General features: G+C 35.4%; 1 protein-coding gene across 1 annotated transcript; it reads left to right on the top strand.

Annotated features, from left to right (window-relative positions):
• Window positions 1-21,056: 21,056 nt before the first annotated feature.
• On the top strand, window positions 21,057-21,760 carry LOC117030529 (60S ribosomal protein L19-like). Its single transcript, XM_033120647.1, has one exon. The coding sequence runs from the start codon at window positions 21,079-21,081 to the stop codon at window positions 21,655-21,657; it is 579 nt and encodes a 192-aa protein (XP_032976538.1). The 5' UTR covers window positions 21,057-21,078; the 3' UTR covers window positions 21,658-21,760.
• The last annotated feature ends 2,420 nt before the right edge of the window (window positions 21,761-24,180 follow it).

The raw sequence follows: 24,180 nt of genomic DNA on the forward strand, positions 1-24,180 counted from the left end.
GTTCCAGACTTCTCAATTATTTCTATTAACTCCTTAGTTACAGCTTTCAGAGGGAAATTCTCAGTATCTTCCTGGTGCTGAATTTTTCTTTTAAAGGAAAAGTGCTCAATTTGATTCTTAAACTCTTACTGATTTTCTACCATTTAATTACTTTGGCTTCCAATAACCCTAGAGACAACTGAATTAGCTTCCATCTTCTTAGCTCCACCTTGAATAGTACTTGGTTTTTAATATAAATCATTTTTCTTTTTGCCTCTTTTAACCTCAAAAACATTTGTTGTATTTTAAAAATGCCTATTGGTTCTCCAGATCAATTAACCTACCTTCCTTCTTTCTCTCCTTTCTTCCTTTCTTCTTTCTTGCCTTTATTTTTTCTTCTTTTTAACATTCATTCTCTATTGCTCTCACTTTTGGTTCTCAGATTAAAACATTTTTGCACTAATCTAGTTACTCTTTGAATTCAGCAACAAATCTAATTCCTAGAGAGAGAATTACAGGCACAAATGTTAAATTCCTCCTTTTATATTTTGTGTTTATAATTTCATTCAAGTTTATTTTTCCTCAAAGAAAATTAATTGTAGTCTGTAAAGTAAGAGCATTTTTGTTCATTGACATAGTCTATCACTTTTGTGTTATTAAAATGAAAGTCTTTTAATAGAGCTTGAGGCATTTTATTATTTCTTGCTGCATTTGTACCTTGATTGATGAAAATAGAAACTTCCATCCTCTTGGAAGTATTGAGAAGAAAGCTTCTATCTTTACCTCTTGATCTCCAATTATATTTATTTGAGTGTTAAAGCTGGGGGGTGGAATAGTCACCACACATATATGGTAAAGCCTCCTTTTGGGTCCATTTTTTAGTATCTTCCTGTTTTTCAGCCTGAAATTATTCTCCAATGGTCCACCAGTAAATTCACTGGGGCTTTTCTGCAGCAAAAGCTACCAATTCTTCCTCATCTTCTATGTATGTATATGTATGTAATTTCAATTCAATGGAGAAGATGTCGAAAGTCACTTTTGCCCCTGAATCATGTTATGTTCTTCACTTCAACTGCAGCAACAAACATCTTGATCTTTATGTCCTTCCTCTGTTTCTCAATTTGACGTCCCTCAGAACACCCACAGAACATTTTAAGGAAAAAAAAAATCCTTTGTATTATTAAATGTCTACAAATTACTTTTAAAACCTATTGTCTTCATGAATTTTATAATAAATAAGTTCAGAAGGTATTCAAGTTATTAAACTGCTGTGAAGAAAAGGGAACTGAGACTTGAACAGATGAAATTGCCAACCAAAGTTTTCATCGATACTAAATTATAGAGCTGAGGCAAGAACTTAGGTCTGACAGTATAAAAATTATACTCCAGGAAAATCGCAAACCCTTAAAATGCATTTAGATAATTGAGCTGAAGAGTATAGTGCATTAGCTCTGAAAATCTGATCATTCAGTCAGTTCCTCAGGTGGTAGCTGTCAAGATATTTGACGCTTTTGCCATTACAGAGTTCTCTTGCCACTAGCAATCCCAAGGCTCTGTGTCTCTCTAGACCAAGATCACTCATGCAAATGACCCACTTAATTTAAAGAAGGACACTTTTGACCATTGTGTTGATAGCAAATGTGAAGAAGTTTAACTAGAGAGGTGTGAGCTACTCACCACTTTACCTATCTGAGCTACCAAGAGTCTTTCACAGCGCTAATGAGGTTTGAACACTGTTCTTTCTTTGTTATTTGTCTTGCTTGTTCTACATTAGTAACTCTTTTTTAACACATTAGAGAGGCTTGGAAATTGCTTGATGAAACACCTATCCATTCCGGTAAAACTGCTTTCATGATTAGATTTCTGGTTGTGTAATTTTGCTTTCATGGTACTCCATCCAGCTCCATAATCAGAAAGGTCATGAGAGTAGCTCTTTCTAGGCCAGGCAAGGTTGCAAAGGTGACACATGCTGGAAATGGATTTCATCATGTGTCACTAATAAAAAGACTCAGCAGTGCTATTCTGTTTAGTAAAGACCAAACAGAAATGGTATATGTGTATTCCAGAAAAGCATAAGCAATAATTAATGGACTGGAGATGGCTAGAAATGTGCAGAGATGAGAGTTTATTATGATCAATTAATTGACCAAAGCTACATTTTTTCCACTTTGCTTAGCAGCTTTTGTTTTTCATGACTTAATGTTTAAAAATGTGTGGAATGTGTAGTTGTCAGGCAGCTGTGCAGACCATCTGCTAAGTGAATAGTGCGGAGCTGAACATGTGAAAGTAAATTGAAAGCCCAATTCAGTTACAAGGAATTGGCCCTATGCAGTTGTGGGAGCTGGCTAAACCATCTCTGCAGGGCTTTTGTCTGATACTGGAACTTGAACTTCACAGGGAAGACAGTCAGGACATTATTATGGCTGTGATGTGGGGAATATCAAGGTCAGGCTGGAATCTATAGGCATGATCTGGAACCCAACAAGGACAAACTGAAGACCATGTTGTTTCTTATTGTCTCTGTTCTGGATGACAAGAGTATCCTGCAGAAGCTAGCACTATTTGTCACAGAGCTAAACACACGCATCTAGCTTAGAAGTCAGAGAAGTTGAAGGAGGATTTAGAGAAGGGTGGGCAGTTGCAGACTCAGTTGCTATTTCACGTTGGTGAAATAATTAGTTCATCAAAAAAGTATGTGAGCTACAAAATCACTGTTCTTTTTCTTCTGCCCTCCAAATTGCCCACGAATACTCTTTGCGGCCCTCTCTAAAAAGAAACTCTTAGGAAGAAAAGGAATTCTGGGAACTGTAGTTCAGCTTAGCCACGTTTATGTATTATAAAGTCATCCTAATATTCTTTATATCAACATGCCTCTTCTCTGTTAAGCCATTAGTGTGGGACATTAGGACAATCTAGTCAGCAGTAAACCTAGGTTTTGATTTTGTTTTACTTTTATAGCTACTTTCTGTCCACCACATTATTTCATATTTTTTTAGAGGTGAACTGCTCTTACCTTGGGCTTAGTGTGTTTAAACACCATTTGTTTTAAAAAACAAACAAACAAAAAAAACAAAAACAACTTTTTTATTTCTCCATTGAGTTGCTGCTCCACATTTCTCAAAATTACATGACCATTTATGGACATTTATGTGTGTGGGTCTATCTGGACTTTCTCTTCTGTTTCATTGTTCTGTATATCTACACTTTCGTTAACTCCACACTGTCCTGATTACTGTAATGTTTTAGTAAGACTTGAAATCAAGTAGCACAAATCCTCCAACTTTGTTCTTTTCAAAGTTATTTCAATTATTCTATTTCCTTCTTCATTTCATAGGAATGAAATTAGCTTGTTGACATTTACAAACCTACTGATAAAAGTTTACAGTGAATCTATAGATCAATTTGGTAAGATTTAATATCTCTATGTTGATTCTTATAGTGTATATATGTGGTATATCTCTCCATTTTTAAGCTTTAATTGTTCCACAAAATCTTGTAGTTTTTAACCATAAAACTCCTGTAAATATTTTGTTAGATTTATACTCAATAATTTTTTTGCTGCTATTGTTAATTGTACTGTTCTATTTTCTTTTTATTTCAATTTCAAATACTAGCAATGAGCTAGTATAGAGATACAAAATTGATTTTAGTACACTGATCTTTTATCATGTGACCTTGCATAACAGTTACTAGTCCTAAGAGCTCTTTTGTAGATTCCTCGGATTTTTCTTTTTAGACAATTATGGCATCTGTGAAAAGAGACAGTTTTATTTCTTCCTTTCTAATCTGCATGCGTCTTATTTCTTTTATTCCCTCCTTCCACTAGCTAATTCTTTTAATACAAATTTGAATTTGAATGGTAATAGAATATGTTTCTGGGACACCTTTTGCTTCTTTATTGAGCCCTCAGAGAAAGTGATACTTTTCCTAAGGAGAATTTAAATGGTACTATCTCCATGTTACTTGTTCCCAAATTAGTTTTTTTTTTTCTTTCCTTGAAATTGTTTGCCGTCATGGATATGGGAAGGTGGAGTTATGAAACTCTTAGGAGATGAAGAGCTGAGAGAATAATACAGAAAGAATGTATAAGCGTACCCAAAAGACGGGGGAGGGGGGCGGAATATACAAAATAAACTGATCTCATCTATCTCAAACAGGATTGGGCTATTCATATTTTCTTCATGTGCTGTATATAAGACTGGAAACTCTAGAATATATTACTGTTAGGTTATTGTATCTGAGAGTAATTGATCTCTGTTAGGGGTCATTAGACAAGACCACACTCTTGTGCATGGTTAATGGGTTTCTCTGAAAAAGTGGATATTTCTACTATTAATTATGTCATCTAGAAAGAGATCAAGGGCCAAGACGTAAAAATTGAGGAAGGCAGGGAGGAAGACACTGTTGTAGAAAACATTGCCACTGGCATTGACACTGGAGGTGGAAAAAAAAATTTCCAAAATTCATGAAGAGAGAGTCCTATTTTCAACAGAATCACCAAGGTAGTGGCAATAGACACATGGGTTTTGATAGACATTATAAACACTCCTCTACTGTGTTATACTTCTGTTTCCTTGTATCTAAATCTGTAATAACATCTCACCACAATTTACCCTCTGGTCTTAGACACTATTGTGGGTAATTATAGCAAGAGTCTATGACCATATGACCACACTTGGGACAAAACAATAAAGAGGAAATGGTAATGGCCTAAAGGAAAATGTGTGTCCAGGAACTTCAGGACACAACTCCAGTGAAAATAGCTGAGGCCTATGGAGAAAGTGTCAGCAGCCATTGCAGCAGATGGTGCCAACAGCACAGGTTTGTGACAGAAGGGAACATCCTCCTCTTATCCCATATACTTAACAGCTGACTGTGGGAACATATAAGTAACCAGCAAAACAAGACTCCCCCCATTAAAGCAAGAGAAAAGAATACAGTGATAATTTAGTTTAATTTTAGAAAACCTGAAACTGATAACATAAGTGATATCTGATTCATATTACTAAAAAAATGAGTCACTAAACATTGAGTCACTTGAGAATGTTCTGTTTAAAGTGGTGATTCAAGGGCCAAAATGAAAGCATGACTGCTAAAGCATGAACAAAATATTTTTAAAAAGGAGGTACAACATCAACTTCATATTTGGGGAGAATAAGGACAAATGTATCAAATCTCTTAATTGCCATTAAAGGAGCAAGTATTTTGACATCAGAGGAGACGACATGAGACTGTTTCTGAGCTGATCTGTCCTCATTATTACACTTCTTTGGGCATGTGGATCCAGAAATCTAGAAAAACTGCCCAAAGAGCCCTGAATCTATTCTTGAAAATGAACAAGGCATGCTGCTGACTGCTGGATGCTTGTTTGAAACTGCTGAAATGCACAGCTGCAACATCTATGGGATATCCCACACTGAGTTTGTGTTTGCCAGCTGTACTCACTCTGCCCAAAAATGAGAAGATCAAAAAAAGGGTTTTCTTGCCTGGACTTGTCTAACAAATCACATTCTTGTTCGGTCTTCTTCTAGCAGCTGTAGTTATGTTTACATAAATGACTAAAAGCACTTCCTCTTCCCACCAACACCATCGTACATTCCGTAGGGTAACTGTTATGACAACTACTCTTTATTTACCCATTCATCAAATATTTATTGAATGTCTTGATGCTGTGCTGGCCACTGGTAGTACAGATGGACATATCCTCATTTGTCAAGGAGTCCAATCTAGTGATTAGAGGGAAGCAAATGGACAGCTACAATCAGATACAGCAGCAAAGTTTCTTGACCATCAGCAACTGAAGGGTACTGTTTAATCCTACCAACATTCTACCATTATCTATTGTTTTGCTGAGTCTATAATATAGAGAGTGGGAATGGAAGTTTTCTTTTCAGAGGGGGAAAAATCATGATGCTTATGAGTGATAGAGATGCTATTTTTCACACTGAATAATCTGTGTATAATATGTGGAATTGAGTTAGAAATCTCAAGATTTTCTGCTTGAGAGACAGCATAGGCATTAAATAGATTTTACAGATCAGTGATGGGAAATAAGAGACTGGCAGGCCCTGTTCTTCTCCCTAACACCAGGGTAGACATTTCTAATAGAGCTCACGTACACTGCCCCCTTCCCTGTAAACTGTCCCAAAACTGGCAGTCACTACCAGCCATCAGGCCCTCAGTGTGGGCCAAGACTTTCCTCTTTCTTTTGGAGTAACTGGGTTTTCTGGTATAGTGGAGAGACTATGCCTCATTTGCATCTCCCTGAAATGTTCTGGAAGATAGATAACAATACTATTCCAACAAAGCCATGGAGCCAACATTTAGCTTGGCTTTAAAAATTTCCGGGGGCTAGATTTTGAGCTGTTACTCAATGTCTTGTCACCCAGTTTATCCTGGGTGACTGAGCTTAAGATTGAATTCCAAGTGAATTTTCTTTTTTTTTCTTTCTCAGATAAATAGTAGGGTTATGCTATTTTTCGTCTTTTTATTAAGTATTTCCAATATTCAAAGTTTTTATGCCTGTACTCATATTTACTACTTTGCACATATATCATTTTCATAAAAATATCTTCTTTGATCACCCTCTGTGGTGAAATAATATTTTCTGTCCCTTGCTCTGCTGTATTTTGCTTCATAGAACATAACATTCTATACATTCATTTTTTTTTGTCTATCATCTCTCTTTTCCATTAGAATATATACTCATGAGGGCAAAGAATTGTGTTTGTCTTCTTCATGTAAATACAATTGCTCAATCCTTACAATCAGACCTGTCAAATGTTTAATGATTAATTGAAAACTGAAACAATCATGGGAGGCAGGCATGGCACAAGCCCAATTGTGTTAATGAGAAAGCAAAATCAGAAAGGTCCCTTGGCTTGCTTCAAGTACACACACACGGTAAACAGCACTTTCCCCTCAGTTTACTGCCTCCTTTTCAGGTGCCCCCAAAGCTCAGGTTACATGATACCTGTTGATAGCTTGCTCTCACTCAAATGAGGTTGATATGGAGAATCAACCAAAGAACATCCAATAAAACTTAGCATTTAAGACAAAAAAAAACTGTTTGATATACAGAAAAATCTGAAAAAAATTCAGTCGTTACCATTTTAAAAGGGACTCGTACTTTTATGGCTAGCCGTAATGTGAGGGGCGTATACAAAAACCTAAGGGATTCATGAAACTTGGTGTCTAGAATGTTCAGTGGCTCAGGAAACTATTAAAACAGACTGTTCAGAGGCTTTCTTTTAGGATTGATCACTTGTTGATTAATTTTTTTTTAATTAAAGTTTATTGGGGTGGCAATTGTTAGTAAAGTTACATAAATTTCAGGTGTACAATTCTGTATCACATCATCTATAAATCACATTGTGTGTTCACCACCCAGAGTCAGTTCTCCTTCCATCACCATATATTTGATCCCCTTTACCCTCATCTATCACCCCCATCCCTCTTTACCCTCTGGTAACCACTAAACTATTGTCTGTGTCTATGAGTTTTTGTTTCTTATTTGCTTGTCTTGTTCTTTTGTTGTTTTTGGTTTATATACCACATATCAGTGAAATCATACGGTTCTCTACGTTTTCTGTCTGACTTATTTCGCTTAGCATCATACTCTCAAGATCCATCCATGTTGTCACAAATGGTCCTATTTCATCTTTTCTTACCGCCGAATAGTATTCCATTGTTATATATACCACAACTTTTTTATCCATTCATCTATCGAAGGACATTTTGGTTATTTCCATGTCTTGGCCACCATAAATAAAGCTGCAGTGAACGTTGGAGCACACTTGTCTTTATGTATAAATATTTTCAGGTTTCTTGGGTAGATATCCAGGAGAGAGATTGTTGGATCATAAGGTAATTCTATTTGTAATTTTTTGAGGAACCTCCACACTGCCTTCCATAGCGGCTGCACCAATCTGCATTTCCACCAACAGTGTCTGAGGGTTCCTTTTTCTCCACAGCTTCTCCAACACTTGTTACTATTTGTCTTGGTGATGATAGCCATTCTAAATGGGGTGAGGTGATATCTCATTGTGTTTTTTATTTGCATTTCTCTGATGATTAGTCAATTAAGTCTTCAAAATTATTTCAGTTCATCTTTTATTTGCATGGAATCTACTATCAAAGAAATCCATTTAATTGGCATTAACTTTAATAAACATTCAATAGAAGTAACTAAAAATAGATATATTTTCTTACTTTGTTACCTTCTTTTGTCCCTGAAAGTTTATCCCAAGCTTTCCTGTTTTAAAATAATTGCGATTCCCAGTTAAAGGAATTCATATTTCAATATTAAATGTGCTGAATTCTATGAAATCATGAGATTATAAAAGAGGATTTTCACATATACTTATTATCCATTTAGAATTATACGAGATCTGACAATTAAGTTTGCTAACTTGCCACCATGCACTTACATTGGCAGCACTGTGCAAACAGCTCTGTAAGGTATCATAACCTTGGTTTATCAGTGTCTCACAGCTGTGTTCATGTCGACGCGTGGCGGTGTCTTGCTGAGTGGCATTCATTATGATTGTTGTGTGTTTTGTGTGCCATTGCGAGAATGTCTGAGCTTGAATTAAAGCAATGAACAAACATTCAATTTCTTGTGAAACTTGGCACGAGTGAAAGTGAAATCAGGGACATGTTAGTCCAAGTTTATGGGGATGTTGCCATGAAGAAGACAGCAGTGTACAAATGGACTAAATGTTTTTCTGAGGGGAGAAAATGTGTCACTGATGATGAGAAGTCAAGGTGGCCAGTAACAAGCAGTACTGATGAAAACATTGCTACATTTCATTGAATTGTGCATTAAAATCATCAGCTGACTGTGAGAAGCATAGCAGGTCAAGTAAACATTGATAGAGAAACAGTTAGAAAAATCTTAAATTAAAGTCTTGGTATGAGAAAGATGTGTGTAAAAAATGGTCCGGAAAGAGCTCACCGATGAAGAAAAACAAAGGAGCATCGAAGTTTCCCAAGACCATTTGGAGAGGCAAGATGATGTTTTGGGCTGTGTTATCCCGGTGATGAAACATGGGTGTGCTAATACGACCCTGAACAAAGCGTGAAAGTGTACAATGTAAGTCAGCCAATTCTCCACAACCGAAAAAGTTCTGTCAATCCAAATCAAGAGTCAAAACGATGTTGCTAACCTTTTTTGATATCAGAGGGATTATTAATTACGAATTTGTACCAACTGGACAGTTAACCAAGGTTCCTATTTCGAAGTGCTGAAAAGGCTGTGTGAAAAAGTTAGATGAAAATGACCTGAACTTTTGGCCAACAATTCACGGTTCTTGCATTACAACAATGTACTAGCTCACACTGCACTGTCTGTGAGGGAGTTTTTAGCCAGTAAACAAATAACTGTATTGGAACACCCTCCCTACTCACCTGATCTGGTCCCCAATGACTTCCTTCTTTACCCAAAGATAAAGGAAATATTGAAAGGAAGACATTTTGATGACATTCAGGACATCAAGGGTAATACGACGACAGCTCTGGTGGCCATTCCAGAAAAAGAGTCCCAAAATTGCTTTGAAGGGTGGATTGGGCGCTGGTCTTGGTGCATAGCTTCCTAAAGTGACTATAGTGATATTCAGCAATGAGTGGATTTTGTTTCTAGGATTAGTTCATGAACTTAATTGTCAGACCTTGTACATGTCTATTTTTACTAATATGTAAGAATGTTATATATTTTTCCAGTTACCTAACATGCATAAATATTATTAAGTTGCTAAATTGCTTGACATGAGTTTTAGAATTTCTGGCTTTCTCAGAACTCTCAAGACTTAGTTATAAACAGACAGCTAAAGTTTTTTTAATTTCTTTTTTTTTTAATCTGCTATTCTTAACACAGCACCTTTGAGATAATCCAAAGCAGCACATAAAAAAAGGGTTTACCATCTAACAGAAATCTCCTCTGACCAAACTGAATAGCCACACAAAATTCTTTCTCTAAATCTGTCCAAAGCACAAAATTAACACAGTATGGGTGTAAGCTCATTGCAGTGACACCCAGATGTACGTATACCCAGAGCTCTTTCATTTTCATTTACTTCCTTACACCTGGGAGAGGTGAGAAAATCACCAATAAGGCTAGAACTGTTTCCAGTAGATTCCTTTTCATCCTTTCTTTTGAACATTCAGAAAGAGCAGTGAATTGCTTGCGAGTAAATTTTTTTTCCAACTATCCCTTGTGAACCACTTTTCAGACAGTGATACATGCTCTATGTATAGTGTTTGCTGGTTTCCAAATTTTTCAGAATAGAGGACTTCTTGAAGAAACTTGAGTGTCCTTGTTCTCATACATTGATTTCAACTGAGCCTCAAAACAATCTATGAAGTCAGCAAAACTGGGCCAGTGCTCTTTTTGGGGGGGTGAAGGGGTACAGATTGGCCTATATTCCTTCATGGAGTAGTGGATAATATAGGCCAAATCTCTACTGGGATAAATGTTTGTGCTTCCACTACCTGGGTACGCAATGCCTGTACAAAGCTTATGCAACAAATACGCATATACATGTGCCAACACCATTTAAGTGAGTAGATTCAGCAAACTTCCCTACCCCGGGATAAATTGAGCGCCACGTGCAATTATCAGTATCTTGCCAAACGTCAAAAGCAAGAACAAACACAACAGCACAATTGAGATCAAGTCCTTATCGACCACCTGATAAGCACCTACAAACTTATTAACCTCAAAGACTTAACGAGACTTTACCCACTATCTGGTACAAACCTACTACCTCAGTGATTTAATTTTCCTTACACAGCTATCCCTCTAGATCCGAAATTCACCATTTATTCAAACCTGACTATGACTTTTAATGTCCACATTTTACCTAATCCACGGCCCCTCACCCTCGATAAACTAAAACCGCAGCCCTTTAATGTAACTAAACAATCGGAGTAAGGCCCTGAACATGCCTAGATGAGTGTATGTACTCCATTAACACATAGGTTTTGTCCTGGCCTTTCTATTGGTTACAAGTAAAACTACACATGCAAGCATCCGCATCCCAGTGAGAATGCCCTCTGAATCACGTTTGATTAAAAGGAGCGGGCATCAAGCACACTATCGAATAGCTCATAACGCCTCGCTTAACCACACCCCACCGGAAACAGCGGTGATAAAAATTAAGACATAAACGGAAGTTTGAGTAAGTTATACCCACACACACTAGAGTTGGTAAATTTCGTTCCAGCCACCGCGGTCATACGATTAACCCAAATCAAGAGAAACACGGCATAAAGCGTGTTTAAGAGCATTAAAAAAAAATAATAATAATAAAATAAAGTAAAACTCTAGGTAAGCTGTAAAAATCCCTAGCTAAATTGAAAAATAAATCATGAAAGTTTCTTTATAGATTCTGAATACAGATAGCTAAGACCCAAACTGGGATTAGATATCCCACTATGCTTAGCCCTAAACCCAGGCAATCAACGCAACAACATTACTCGCCAGAGTATTACTAGCAACAGTCTAAAACTCAAAGGATTTGGCGGTGCTTTGTATCCCTCTAGAGGAGCCTGTCCTTTAATAGATAAACCCCAATAAACCTCACCGACTCTTGCTAATTCAGCCTATGATACCGCCATCCTCAGCAAACCCTAAAAAGGAACTGTAGTAGGCACAAACATAAGACATAAAAACGTTAGGTCAATGTGTAGTGTATGAGTTGGCTAAAGAACATTTAAGTCATACAGGAAAGCCCTCATGAAACTGAGGACCAAAGGTGGATTTAGTAGTAAAGCAAGAATAGAGAGTTTGATTAAATTAGGCTATGAAGCACGCACACACGTACTTAACAGGTATGTAAATCTGGTCAAGTCACATAACTTCTCTGTGCCATCACTTTTTCCCTTTTAAAATGGGACTAATAATAATAATACTGTTTGCCTTTTAGGATGGTATGCAAATAATTTAATAAATATAAAGCTCTTAGAATAGTGCTTTGCATTCTGTACTTTTATATAAGGGTTTGCTGTTACTATCATGCACTACACACACACACACACACACACACACACACACACTCACACAAATGCTCTCTTTCATTACTATAAGTATGCATTTTGTTTTCCTGTCCTCCTTTTTAAAAATGTTCTATTCCGTGAAAGCAATACAAAATATTTACTATTCACAACTATAGACTAAATCTGTGGATATCACACATATTCAAATTATGGCTAGTGATCACTTGGTTTGATTTTTAAATCAGGATTTCATAAAAACACACTTAAATAAATATTGACTACATTCAAGGAATCCACTGAATGGAAGGTCATGCATGCATTTCTTTTTTAGGACCCTTGAGGATATTTTAAACCCAGTTGTTATGCATACCTGATAACTTTTTTTCCTTCCTCTATTACATACATCATTTTAAATGCATTTTCTGTTTTAAACAGCCACCATAGGATCTAGGAATAACTTTGAATGATGTTTTGCATCATCCTAAAACCAAACCTACCCACGAATGAAAAATATATAACACCCAGAAGACTCTTATGAACAAGATTTAAATCTGTCTCCCTACGCAAATACAAAGGGAATTTTCTAAAAATACTTTGTGCCAAAGTGACATTATTTGTGGATTTTTACATTCAGAATATATATACACCAGAAAATTCATCAAAATGCAGCAAGAACTTCCTTATCCAATTACTTCGGAGCAATCTCAAACCTCTGAAAATCCAGCCCGACAGAATATTCATTTATCCTGCTTTGCCAGGACAAGAATCTAAGTAACAAACGGAGTCCCTAGGTTCAAAAAATTTGGTTTACCAGAAGAGACACACATTAAAGTATTATAACTGTAATTATTTGATATATGGGACCCTGGACTAGTTGTTTAAATTGGGTGATACTCAATTTTTATATCTGTAAAACAGGGATTTTAGAACGTATTTGGCAATGTTTGTGTTAGGATTAGAGATAATATATGTAAAATATTTGATATATGGTAAGCACTCATCAAATTAGAACTAATAAAACATTTTGTTGCTAGCTGTATTTTTATGTATTTGGGAGAATCATTAATCATTGTTAGACAGTTTAATAGAAAAATGGATTTGTAGTGTCTTCCTATAATTGTAACAGTTAGTAAAAATTGTAATAATCTAAAATTTTATAAAAATAGCTAATGTTCTGTATTTTACATTATCTAGAGCACATGTGAATACATTTTGGACCGCAGATTGAAAATTTCCCTTGTAAAAAGCAGCCTGATAAAGCTAAAGCCTACGCTTTAGCTCTTTGGTGAAGCTCATTACAATCTAAAGAAATTTTAAAATAATTTCCTATTTTGAGAAAATGAGTGATACCTGGGTGATAAAGACTGATTCTCCTTTGTTAACACTTATTAATAGATACTATTATAGATTTTAATGTCATGTTTTGTGTATTTTTTTTCCGCCCGTGTCTGGATCCACGAAATTTCTCCATCATAAAGATTGTTACTGGGGTCACAATAATTGGTTCAAACATGACCTTACCAATGATCTACTTTATGATTTTGAGTCTCTTTTCCATGTCAGAATTTACATTCACGGAAAACTTCAAGTAGTGAACCACTTGACCAGTTTCTTAGTGTAATAGATTTGAAATATTATTTCAAATCATCTGACTGTCTTACATTAAAGGCGTCCTAACACTTTTGACCTGTCTCTTACAATTATTGCCTGGACATTGCTCACTCTGAACTTTATTTTCATTTCCTAATGCTGGGACATATTACAGCTAATCAGCAGTGCAACAGTCTATTCATTTTACTTCAGGGTTAGCTTTTCTGGAAATAGTAGCCTCTCTCCTTGAGTGGCTGCACTTTTCTTTACATCTTTTGTTCTTGGGAAAGTATATTCCTGACCCAATTCCACATTCTCACAAATTTATCTATCTGTCATCCATCTGTCTATCCATCTATCTAAGAATATATATATATAATATATACTTACAATATATGTGTATATACTTTAAGTACTTAATATCTATACATACTTTTTAAAGAACATATATAATATAATAGTATATATGTTATATATAATACTATATACATATATAATATAATACTATATATGTTATATATATATATATTATACTATATATATAATACTATGTATGTATGGTTTTTAAAAACTTGCTAGGGACCCTCCCATAAATACATTTCCATGTAGTTTATATTTTAAGTCAAACCATCCTAACATATCCTACCAATTTAATGGATATATATAAATTATATAAATCTGGTGTTGGTAAGTAGGTGGCACAATCCCTCCTACCTTGCAGGAATTCCCAGTGTCAGCCATAAGGGAACAAGGTAACTTTACAAGTAGCTGCTCTTGTGTGCTACAGGGAATGAACACTCTCTAAAATGTTAGGCGTCTCTCTCAGATTCTAAAACACTACTTGAAAAGCAAGAAGGATGGGAATTTTAAGATAAAAAAATAGGAAAATTGAGAGAACTAGTTCAACCAAATGATCTAAGTGTATTTCTTTGGACTAAGAGCTCTCAGTCATGTGGTAGCTGAGCTTTTTAGCACAGCAGTGGGAGTACGAATCAAGGCAGAAATTTTTATTTAAAATGCCAGGAACACACAGTTCTAGTGCCAATTATCGCAGCAGTGGTCATAGAAACTTTGCACTTCAAAATTATAGCTCCACACACTGTCAAATGTGTGAGAAAAACTTGCTGCTTTCACTTGCTTAACCCCATTTTTAACCCTTTCTGTTTCCAGCTAATTCCTCTTGAGTAATGGTCATCTTGAGTTTTACTTATGGTCTCGAGACGGCCAAATTTGGTCACCTTTATAGCAAGGCAATTGAATATTTATTGAATACACTTTGTGGTCTCAGGATTCTGAATACACAGTTGAACAGGGCAAGCATTTTTGTTTTAAAAATACTGCTATTTAATGAGGAATATAAAAGCATGTAAATATTTATGATTCAAATCAGTGTGCTGTGTTTTGATGCCAGTATAAAATCCTCTGAGACTCCAAAGAAGAGATCGATGATTCAAAAAAGAATTGAGAAGATTTCACTGAAGATTGTGAAGTTAAGATACATTCTTGTAGAATATACTGTTTTTAGCAAACTGGCAGCAGGAACCACCTGAGAAACTTCTGGTAAGGAAAAGAAAGTTCTGCAATTTTATTTTCCTACGGCTAAAACCATTTTGTTTTCTCAAATCAATTGCAGTCATATGTAGAAAGCACAGTATTTTCAAGCAACAGGTCTGAGAGTTCTAGAATTAATCTCACTAGAAACAATTGAGAGAAGTCACATAATACCTATATCAGATATGAGAGAGATAGCATCACCACAGGTTGTACAGACATAAGCTAGTAAAGACGTTTTTGAACAACTTTATGCAAGTCAATCTGACAACTAACGTGAAATAGGCACCTTTCTCAAAATACACACTACCAAAGATCACCATGTTAGAGCTCTCCAGAGGAACAGAACCAGTAGAATATAAGATTTTACACACACCACACACACACACACACACACACATACACATACACAAATTGGGCAAAGATGGGAATGTCATAACCCTTGCTTAAATCTTATCTATTCCCTGTTCCCTCCAAGCTTTTCAATTCATTGGAGGATAAGCTCTATAAACCGATAGCCAGCAGCCTGAGAAACCCCAAAGAGGAGGATGTTAGGATCAACTAGTCCACTGAGTAATAGATGAAAATTTTTTTCTGCACGTAATACCTCAAATGATATCTCCCTATATCTATTTCATTTATGTTAATTTTTAAGTGAATTGTGTTGTGTGTCACTAAAATTCCTTCTAAGAAGTATAAAGGATTCTTCTGGAATAAATACATAGACTAGCCTGGAAGTTAAAGGTTTCATGGACCATTCAGATGGAAGTGAGGTAGACTGTAAACTCCCAGGCCCTTCTGGGTCCCTGCAAATGGCAGCGAAGCAGCTCTAGTAGCATGAAACAATCTTCCAAAGACTGTCACAGATGCAGGTGTGAGAAGAAAAGCTGGGAAAAGGCATAAGGAAATGCTAAACTGAATAGGAGGGGATCTGGGCAGAACACCAATGGTATCTGCTACGATAGTCAGAGTAGGTTTCATTGACAAGGTGGATTTGTGCAAAGACTTAAAGGTTGGGGGAGTTAATCAAGCAGAAGTCAAAGAGGAGAGAATTTCACCAGTGGGGAGACCTAGAGCAAAGGCCTTCCATGATTTAAATAAGTCCGCAAGTTCTATGACACATTTTTCAAAACATGAATCCAAATTCCCTTTCTCTTTAGTGTGAACTGGACTTTGTAATTTGCTGCTAATGAATCAAATAAAACAGAAGTGATGGTGCGTGTCATCTGAAACAAGGTCATAGAAAACCTTGTAGCTTTGTCTTGGTCTTCTTGTCTTGGGTCCGTCACTCTGAGTAGAGCCACGTCCTTAGGGCATATCCGACATCCCTAGGAAGACGCCACGTGGTGGGGAATTTAGACCTGCTGCCTGCAGCCATATGAATACGCCATCAAGAAGTGGATACTCCAGGCCTGCCAATCTGTCAGGTGACTACAGCCCTGACCAGCATCCTGACTACAAGATCATGGGAAAGAAACCCTAATAGAGCCACCTATCTAAGCCATTCTCAAATTCGTGACGCACAAATCTGTGAGATTATGTAATTTTGTTGCTTTAAGCAATGGAGTTTTGGGGAATTTGTTATGCAGCAGTAGATAAAGATAAGAAACATCAAGAGGGCTAGTCTGAAATACTAAGGACTAATTTAGTAACAAGAAAGATTGTAATTCCAGATCATCCTCAATTAGCTATATGGTTTATAGATTTTTTTTTTAGATTTTTGCATAATCACATAGGCAAAGTTCATTTTTCCATATAAATAACATATTTATAGGTTCTGGCAGACCTGAATATTCATGTTTTGGAGAAGGGGAGGACCATTATTCAATCTATTTCAGTTGTTAACACTTAATTGCACAAGACAGGGCTTGCAAAATCAAGGTCTGTGAGAGCTTGTTTCTGCAAAGGCAAAAAAGCCAATTGAGTTTCCTTTGCTGTTGTTTTGTTTTGTTTTTCTATGTAGCCTCTTGAAAACATATGGTATCAAGGTTCACTAGTATGTGATTAAAATGAGCAGGCCTCAGCAGTCATGTTGCTAGTTTCCTTGGAGAAAGAATAGCAAAGAGAGTGGGGTTTGAATGCTTGAGAGGTGTGTGTGTGTGTTTTATTTCACCTCCAATAACTAAAATAACTATTTCAAAAGCTATCAGTCAGAAGACAGAATAAAATTGTGGAAGTCTATCCTTTATATTAGCAAAATGTCAAAAAGATTTGTAACAAGACGGAGCAGGTGTGGAAGGCTAATGTGAAGGAAGTCTAGGTCATGGTCCTGAGATGTTAGAGAGGAGCCGTGAACATAGTGTGGCTGTTTCCTGGAGTTAAAGCAGAGGTTCTTAAAGAGGAAACAGAGTGGAAAAGAGGAAGTGGGATGACAGGAATTCTGGAAAAAGATCAGGTAGAGGAATATATATATATATATATTTGAGAAAGTACATGTGATGTTAGAATATCATTCTATATCTGAGAAACTTAAGAAGGTGCCACTTTTCTCACAAACAAATTATAATGCACAGCTCAGAGAAATTTTCATGGGTTGAGAATTAGGGGTTAAAATGGTTGGGAAACACGACTTTAGAGAATGTGCATGCTTGATCTATTAAATATATATATTTATATTTTTGATGAAAAGCTTCCATATTTGATCACATTTTTCTTGTCTTAATTCTTCAGTGTTCTAGGAAAAGTTATAGTGCATAATTTTAAATATAGCAGGGATCCAGAGTATCTGTGCAAGTGCAGCAATATTTTTTTTTGTAAGAGAAAGGCATTAAGATGGAAGAAAAGGTGTGAATGCATCTATAAAATTCTTATGTACTAAACCTGTATATGCGGCTTGTACCAAGCATAGTGAACGATTATTGATTATATAAATGAAATGTATTCAGTTGAAGGGATAAGAAAGACAGTTGTTAATGCATGCTTAGAGTATGTCTTGAAGGCAAATTTATTGAGGAATAATTTACATAGGTAAAATATAGCTCTCCTAGAAGAACAGTGTGAAGAATTGTGTCAAATATTTGCAGTCATGTAAACACCATGACAGAAAGAATATAGAATATTTCCTTCAATTGAAGGACTTCTCTTGTGCTCCTTTGTAATCAATTAATTCCCTCTCCTTCCATTCCTAGAAAACACTAATCTGTTTTCTCGTCCGACACTTCTGCCTTTTCCAGAATATCTTATAAATAAAACCATACAGTATCCAGCTTCTGAATCTAGTTTCTTTACCTAGCATAATGCTTTTGATATGAAATGCATATTATTGCATGTAGTTTTTCATTTTTACTGTTGAGTACTTTGACGTATGGGGGTACCTCCCTCCATAGGTTTAATAAAACTGTGCAAAACATTTGCACACAACTTTTTTGGAAATCAACGTACAATAAACTGCATATGTTTAGGAAACACAATTAGATAAGTGTGCCATTTATATACACCCATGAAAATATTAGATTATGAACATTACATATGACCCTGAAAAGTTTCCTGATGCTCCTTTGTAATTCTTCTGTCCCTGCCCCATCTTCAAGCAACAACTATCTGCTTTCTCTTACTACAGAGAAGCTTGTATTTTCAAGAATTTTGTATGAATGGAATTGTATAGTATGTAATCTTTTTTAACTGGTATCTTTCACTCAGCATACTTTTATATGGGTCCATGTTGTTGCATATATAGTTCATTCCATTGAATTGCACAGCAGAATTCCTGGTGTCCCATTGTTTAGACTTACTGCAATATGTTTATGCTACATCTGCTAATGCACATTTAAGATGTTTTCAATTGGCGGTTGTTACAAATAAAGGTGCTAGGCACATTTATGTACGTGTATGTGTGTGTATACTTTCTTTCATTGGAGGGAGTAAATAATTAAGAATAGATAGGCTGGACATACGGTAGGAGAATATGCAATTTTTAAGAAACTGCCAAACTGTTTTACAAATTGGAAGTTTCATTTTACATATCATCCATTAATGTATGAAAGTTCTAATTGCTCCACGTCCTTGCCAAAACTCAATATGGTAAGTCTTTAAAATATCATTCATACTTACAAGTGTATTGGAATATCTTTTTTGGGTTTTAATATGCATTACTCTAATAACTAATAGTGTTAAGCATCTTTCTAAAGTGCTTATTTGCCATTCATTTAAGTGTCTATCCAAATGTTTGCTCATTTTTTACTGGACTGGTTTGTTGTTATTGTTTTATTATTATTATTGAAATTTGAGACTTACATCTATATTCTAGACAAAAGGCCTTTATCATATATATGATTTGCAATATTTTCTTCAAGTCTGGAGCTAGTCTTTTCATTTTCTTAATTGTGTCTTTCAAAAAGCAAATTTTTTAAAATTTTGAAGCAGCTCAATTTATCAACTCTTTTATGGATCATGCTTTCGGTGTTGCATTTAATACATTTTTGCATAACAAAAAAGTCACAAAATTTTTCTCTCACGTTTTATGCTTGCATTAAGTCTGAGATTCATTTTGTCTTAATTTTTAAATATGGGATGAGGTATGGATCAGTGTTTTGATTTGTTTTTGTTGTTTTCCCGTGTGAGTATCCAACTGTTACAGCATCCTTTGTTGAAAAGACTTCTTCACTGATTGCTTTTGCATTTGCATTCCTGGTATAAACCCTACTTGATCATGACGTATTACCCTTTTTATACATTGCTGGATTTAATTTACTTTACCTTTTTCTGGATGTGTTCATCTATATTATTAGGGGACATTGGTCTGAAATTTGCTTTTCTGTCAATATTTTTGTCTGTTTTTGATATGAGAGTAATTCTTACTTCATGGATAAGTTAAAATACATAAACTTTTCCATTTTACGGAAGACTTTATATAAAGTTAGTATTATTTCTTCATTAAGTGTTGACAGAATTATTAGTGAAGCCATCTACATCTAAAATTTTACTTGTGGGAAGGATTTTTTGACAAGAAATAAATGTCTTTAATAGATATAGATTATTCAGATTATCTGTCTTTTTGCATGTTTCAAATTAATTTCTCCATTTTATTTATGTCATTCAATCAATTGGTATGAAGCTGTTCATAATATTCCTTGATAATCCATGATGTATCTAGAATCTGTAGTGATATCACTTCTTTCATTTTTCATATTGGTAAATTAGGTATTATCTGTCCGACCCCCCCACACCTTTTGCCAATGCTTACGTCATTCATTTTCAGTCAGGTGCAATATTGCCACCAAAGTCATGCAAAGTGGTTCTTGCCAGTGGAGGAGATAATTGCTAAAACTAACACTGTTCTTATCTATGAAGCACATGTTTACAAACAGATACATACATATATACATATACAAAACATATACATATACAAAACATATACAGTATATCGGTAGTATGAAAATTTCAATAGAAGATGGCGATTAAGGAGACAGAAATGTCTAAAAAAAAATCTTCTTACAGAGCTAATGGTGAATAAAAGGTTGAGAAGTACTGACCTAGAGGTTTATCAATTTTATTGATCTAATCAAGAACCAGCTTTTGGGTTTATTGTTTTTTTCTTTTCTATTTCACTGGTGTCTGCTCTGATCTTTATTGTCTCTTTTTTCAGCACATTTTTGGTTTAATTTGCTCTCCTTTACTTGGTTTTTAGAATGGCAGTTGATTCACTTATTTGAAAACATTTTTTTTTTCATATATATTTAGTGCTATAAATTTTCCTATAAATATCTTTTACCTGCATCTCACATATCTTTATACGTTGGCCTTTCATTTACATTCGGTACACATATGGTCTATTTTCTATTTTGACTTTTTGACTTGTGAATAACTTATACGTTTGTATTTTAGTTTCCAAATATTTGTAAATCTTGCCAGATCTTTTTCTCTTATTGACTTCTAATTTAATTTCATTTCCTAGAAAGAACATACTTGGCATGATTTGAATCATTTAAAATGTATCAGTGCTCTTTCCCTGCTGCGGCCGCAGCCATGAGTATGCTCAGGCTTCAGAAGAGGCTTGCCTCCAGTGTCCTCCGCTGTGGCAAAAAGAAGGTCTGGTTGGACCCCAATGAAACCAATGAAATCGCCAACGCCAACTCCCGCCAGCAGATTCGGAAGCTGATCAAAGATGGGCTGATCATCCGGAAGCCTGTGACTGTCCATTCCCGAGCTCGATGCCGAAAAAACACTTTGGCCCGTAGGAAGGGCAGGCATATAGGCATAGGTATTGCCAATGCTCGAATGCCTGAGAAGGTAACCTGGATGAGAAGGATGAGAATTCTTCGCCGACTGCTCAGAAGATACCGTGAATCTAAGAAGATTGACCGCCACATGTATCACAGCCTGTACCTGAAAGTGAAGGGTAACGTGTTCAAAAACAAGCGGCTTCTCATGGAACACATCCACAAGCTGAAGGCAGACAAGGCTCGCAAGAAGCTTCTTGCTGACCAGGCTGTGGCCCGTAGGTCTAAGACCAAGGAAGCACGCAAGCACCGTGAAGAGCGACTCCAGGCCAAAAAGGAGGAAATCATCAAGACTCTGTCCAAGGAAGAAGAGACCAAGAAATAAAGCTCCATCTCTTTTACCTGTACATAGTGGCCTGTACTTAAACTCAGCTTTTCTAGCCATTGTCCAGTATATGGATCAATCATTCAATAAAATAGCTTTCATCTGCCTAAAAAAATAAAATAAAATAAAATAAAATAAAATAAAATAAAATAAAATAAAATAAAATAAAATGTATCAATATTTGCTTTATGGTGAAAAACAGGGTCTATTTTGGTAAGTTTTCTGTGTATACTTGAAAAAAAATGTTTATTCTGCTATTCATGGAGTGTTATGTATATATATATAGTATTATGTGAAGTTAGTTCATAGAGGTCCAGTTTTCTCTATGCTTAATGATTTACTTTCTATGGTCTACTATTATTGAAAAACTGGCATGAAAATTTGTGACTGTAATTATGGTTTGGTATATTTCTCTGTGTATTTTTATCACTTTTTGCTTCATGTATTCTGGAACTCCATCATTACATACAGAACCATTTGGGATTATTAAATCTTGTTATGAATTATAATTATGAAATGATCCTCTTTATTCCCGGTAATATTAGTTGCACTGAAATATATATTTACCTGATATAAATATATTATCCCAGTTTTCTTTGCTTAATGCTAACATGATATATCTTTGTATATCCTTTTGTTTTTAACATAATGTCTCTATATTTAAAGTGAATTTCTTGTTGGTAGTCTATAGTTGTGCCTTGCTTTTTAAATAATAAAATCTAGCCATCTATAACTTAGAATATTTAGATGTGATTATTGATATACCTAGCTTTAAGTCTATCATCTAGCCATTTGTTTTCCATTTGTCTCATCTTTAAAAACAATTAACTCCAATTTTGGGCTTTTCATACTCTCTAAAAACACAAAAAATATTTTATCTTTCATTAGATAAAAAGGGTTTGGGGAGAAAAGGTGATTCAGATTTACGGGTATTTATATGACACAGAGCCTTTGCTTTCATGTTCAAAGTGAGCTTTACTATTTGGTTTATTTCTACTGAAGGCAGAAATTATCATCTCAATAAAAGCGTCATATGCAATTATTCTGGGGCCTTCCTTGAAAAACCAAGAATACTTGACACTCCATGAATTCAGATTTGGACCGAGGACAAGGTCTCAGTCTTTGAATTAGGACCATAAACATCTGATAGCTTTGTCCCAGCACTAAGAGCCTGCTCTAGTCAGTTCTTAGGTTTCATTTTAGAAATTGGTGAGTAAGCCCTTAAATATAAGAACTTCAAAGGAGTTCATCAATTCTAAACTCCTCGTTCTATGTACAAAGACAATTAAAACCGTGGAGATTGATTTTGCCAGGGTCATGTAATTAATTAATAGTATAGCTTCCAATTTTAAAGCTCTTTCCAGTAAAATGATTATCCAACACAGTTATATCTCCTGTCTCTTTTATGTCAGATTATGCTTCATTCCCCACCTTTTCTGTCATGAAAAAGGAACTGCATTTTTCATCCAGGCAGAATCCTTTCTCATCAAGTTGGGAAGAGCATAGTTTAAATGCCAAATAGTGACACAGCTCTAGAAATTCATATTTGCTGTCTTTGTCCTAAATTTTCATTCAGAGAAGAGCTGCCATGGTTTGACAGCTGATAAAACACTTTACTTTTAAGATAGATTTTGATGGCATATACATTTTCAACCTTTCTTTCGCTGATAATTTTCCTTACTATATATACAGGTACTAAGGAGTTACTCAATGTATTATTCAAAATACTGCATGGTGTGGTCCAGCACAAAGATATTGATCTTGCTGATTACTTACGTGTTCTGTACCCATGTATAAATACAATAGCTTGTTTTTAATGTGAGAAAGGGTGAGACTTCTTTGTCTAATAACCTTTTGCTCTTCGGTTCTATATTTCCCTGTACTATAACTTAATGACAGATTTGAATTCATCCAATTATTAAAAAAATATGTGTTCAGCAACAAGAAAAAAAAATTATAAAAGTGAAACAGCAACAGTGTTGTACTCTCATCAATTTTCCACAGAAAAGCAATAAATTAGTAAACTATATTCTAGAAACTGCTCTAGCTATATTCTAAGAACTGTTAAAAGTTGTGAATAGGGGTGGTCGGTTAGCTCAGTTGGTTAGAACGTGGTGCTGGTAACATCAAGGTTGCTAGTTCTATCCACATATGGGCCACTGTGAAAAAGTTGTGAATAAAAATATAAATGTGAAATAGCCTTTCCTTCAAAACTCAGAGTCTAGCATGAATGTGGTATATAACTGGCATGCATAGGAGCAGACAGTAGGAAGTGAAGCCTGACTTAAGTCTTTAAGAACATGGACAGAAAAAGAAGGACCGATAAAGTCATAATCGTGTTTTATTATTACTTTTTAGTTTTCTGTATTGGTTTTTATAAACTGCCACCTCCTCTGAGAAGCTCTCTATGTATTATAATATGGGCTTGATAAAATGCTGAATAGAAGTGTACTCTGTCTGGGGCAGTCACAGAGGATTTAATACAGTAGGAACAATATGAATTGGGTCATGAGAATGTGTTTA

The sequence above is a fragment of the Rhinolophus ferrumequinum genome, chromosome 11 (assembly GCF_004115265.2).
Source record: "Rhinolophus ferrumequinum isolate MPI-CBG mRhiFer1 chromosome 11, mRhiFer1_v1.p, whole genome shotgun sequence".
Lineage (NCBI taxonomy): Eukaryota > Metazoa > Chordata > Mammalia > Chiroptera > Rhinolophidae > Rhinolophus > Rhinolophus ferrumequinum.

What these genes read in the sequence shown, in the direction of transcription:
- LOC117030529 (XM_033120647.1), top strand. Translation starts at nt 21,079, where the DNA reads ATGAGTATGCTCAGGCTTCAGAAGAGGCTTGCCTCCAGTGTCCTCCGC.